The sequence below is a fragment of the Echinococcus granulosus genome, assembly GCF_000524195.1.
Source record: "Echinococcus granulosus chromosome Unknown EG_S00232, whole genome shotgun sequence".
Classification (NCBI taxonomy): Eukaryota; Metazoa; Platyhelminthes; class Cestoda; order Cyclophyllidea; family Taeniidae; genus Echinococcus; species Echinococcus granulosus.
In genome coordinates, this window is record NW_020170612.1 from 34202 (window position 1) to 37168 (window position 2967).

The 2967-nt window shown below is 42.1% G+C and overlaps 1 protein-coding gene across 1 annotated transcript; it reads left to right on the forward strand. All coding sequences in view use genetic code 11, as the record gives it.

Moving 5' to 3' along the window:
• Positions 1-233: 233 nt before the first annotated feature.
• Positions 234-1124, forward strand: EGR_10548 (hypothetical protein; the record flags this gene model as incomplete). The annotated part of the gene is made up of 3 exons (XM_024499797.1): positions 234-331; positions 877-1057; positions 1101-1124. The coding sequence occupies 3 exons, from the start codon at positions 234-236 to the stop codon at positions 1122-1124; spliced, it is 303 nt and encodes a 100-aa protein (XP_024345790.1).
• Positions 1125-2967: the final 1843 nt, after the last annotated feature.

A 2967-nucleotide genomic window follows, 5' to 3' on the forward strand; every position in this document is an offset into this window, starting at 1 on the left:
TCAACGTAAGGTAGAGGTTCGTCATCTGGTCCGCACAGTGATTCAGGTATTCCTGCAAGTCTTCAATCGCCTGCCGATACAACAATGGGGTAGGAAATAAGATCAAAGCAACAATGGGAGAGGAAAATGTGCGTGCAGTTCATGGCAAAAGGTTGAGTCGGATCAGGGAATAAATGCGACGAAGATAGAATTAAGCATGGCAGTGGAGAGGAGTGATAGCATCTGTCAGGGAGATGGATGTATCTACACTCGTTTCCACTCAACGACTCACTCAGATAATGGCCACCAACGAGCTCACTTCGTCGATGGTGGAGAGTGCTTATGACAGGAGGTGAAAGTATAAATTCCAAAAAGGACTTACTCATCGATTTGTAGAACGTCTATATGAACAAACTGCTTTGGTCAACCCCTTATTTCATGGACTTGTCAATTTTGGGGTTGCAAGTTATTAGTTAAGCTCATGACAGTGTGATCAAAACAGCAATAACCTCTTCTCGTGGCACGCATGTCATCAAAACCGCAAAAAGGCTTCTATACCGTTTTACAAAGTATTCTGCGCGAACTTTACACATCACTGTTACTGAAAACAATTGTACCATAAATACAGCAATACTAAAACTGGGATCATCGGGAACCTGCAGAACATAGCGCAGGAGCTGATGCTTAGTTCTGGAACTCAAATTCATCTCTTTATTTGCCCTCGACCTTGTCTAATGACAGCGACATCCAAATCTGCTGCCAATGAATTTTGCAAAGCTACAAATCTGTATTAAGACTAGCGTTTTCTAATAGATCCTCAGAGGGAGTACATCTGCGATGAAACGGGAGAAGCAGTGGTAGTGACATTGGGAACAGCACTCTTCTCACCATTATCAGCACTGTCGATGCCATCGATTCTGCAAAAGGAGACGTAGACTTCGTCTACATGGAGCTGAAGATCCCACTTTCCTTCTGTCCACGACGGCGGGCAAGGGGGCAGGCATCGTCCTCTGCTTGTGCAACTGCTATCTTGGGTGTCGCTTTTCCATTCCTTCAGTGTGGATCCACTGACACTCAGGTATTGCTTGAAGAATCATTCTTTTACTTGACCTCATTACCAGAAGTGGCTCATCAAACATGCATAAGTGGCTGGTCTTAGATTGGTTTGGTGGGATTTGTTGAGCTTTACTCTGCAACATTTGAATCTTTGGCTTTGTGACTGCTCAGCTGGATATTGTTTGTCAGCCCACTATAATACTCTGGTCAATTTGTGGTCGCCCCTATGGTTTCTTTAACCTGTTGTTCACTGCGTCAGTAGGGGATGGATTTGGGTTGGCTTTCATTCGTTGCATAATGTTCTTTTACTTCATCTCATGAAATCTGTTTTCAGCTTTTCAACTTCACTACTTCAGACTGAGTACGAATTGAGAGTGAATATAGTGACTGAAATGAAAATTGTCATTCTATTTATTAAAAGGCCTTCCATTCCGTGTTCTTAAAATACATCTTATCACTGACGAATAAATCGGTAAATCCTCAATACTCTTACAACATTTGCAAACGGTTGTCTTAATGTGGCAGTGGGAATGCGATGATTGTGGAGATGCCACTGCAACAATGTGCATAGATTCCATTTGGTAATAAACTGCCTTCTTGAATCCATCATTTATGTGTCTCTTGATATTTAGTCAAGAAAATCGTTTTGGGTAACCTTATCACTAGATTTGATCACATTTCTTACTACCCTCTTTCCTGTGGTTAAGTTTATTTGGGGGAAGGGTGGGAGGAAGATGGCTAGTATGCTAACTTTCGCCAAATCAGTTATTGAAAGCAAGGCTAGTTTCTGTCGACTCCACAATACCCGCTTTAGTCAGAGCGTAGTCTTTTATGGATGGCCTTAAAATTACATTTGAGGGTATTTTTCTGAGTCGTTTGTGATACTTCTTTTTCCATTAGAAGTCGTAGCCTTTAGTCACCATTAAATGACCTATCCTAGATAACGTTGCTTCAAAACTGTGCCAACATATGAACACCCTCGTTGCTATGAATGATTTTACTTTCCTTTCGAGGTGGAAATGCCTAGGTTTACTTAAACCGCTGGAAAGTCAGTGGATTGTTAAATGTGTGGGTGGGTGCAATAAGAGGTTGACTGATATTGATGGCGTAGGTGTCGCAACAAACTTGGTAATTGGGAGGATAGGAGGGTGAATGAGTGGATGGCCAGATGATGGATAATTGGGTGGATGTGGAGTGGGTGGAATAGAAATTTGGTTGAAGCACAATTGTCGCAGGCTGTTGAAGTGCATCCTTGATGCGCAGATGGAGGCATGAAAGTCGAGCTGTCTTAAATATGTGACTGTTGGCGACCGTAATGTGCCCAAAATGATCTCTTATCTATGTCTAATTTTTCACTACTTTACACCCTGTATTAGACAACAAAAGAGGAATGAGTTGAGCTGACAAGTTGTTTGGAAGGATTATTAATAGACAAGTTTGCCTCCTTGTGAGAATCGCTTCGAGTCATCCTTGAAGACGTAGTGATGCATGTAACTGGAAGTAGGATTGTTGACGACTTGTAGAAGTCGACCCATTACCGTAAGTTTTCTTCCTTCCTGTCTAATAATGCTCCGTTGAGTAGTACTGACACCGGTAAAGGGGTATGGGCTTTCTACTTTCTGAAGATTATTACAAGCTTTATAGTTGACAGAGGGACGGGCATAAAGGCAAGTAACAGAGCTTCTTGAAAATTTGGTCTTCATTTAGTTGTCGTCTTAAGTCTCCTTGTGACATTCAACCATCTGCAAGAAAGGAAGGCAACTTTGTAAAGCCATGGTATTATTGGCTGTGCGTGGTGATACGGAGGGAGCGAGATTCATTTGGAAGAATGTTCTCAGAGTGAACCCCTCCATTCTATTTATCGTGTCCAGTTTGTGGATTTGTCCGAGAGTAAATTGAGGGAGAAGAGTGTCGTGCTATTGGATTATAATG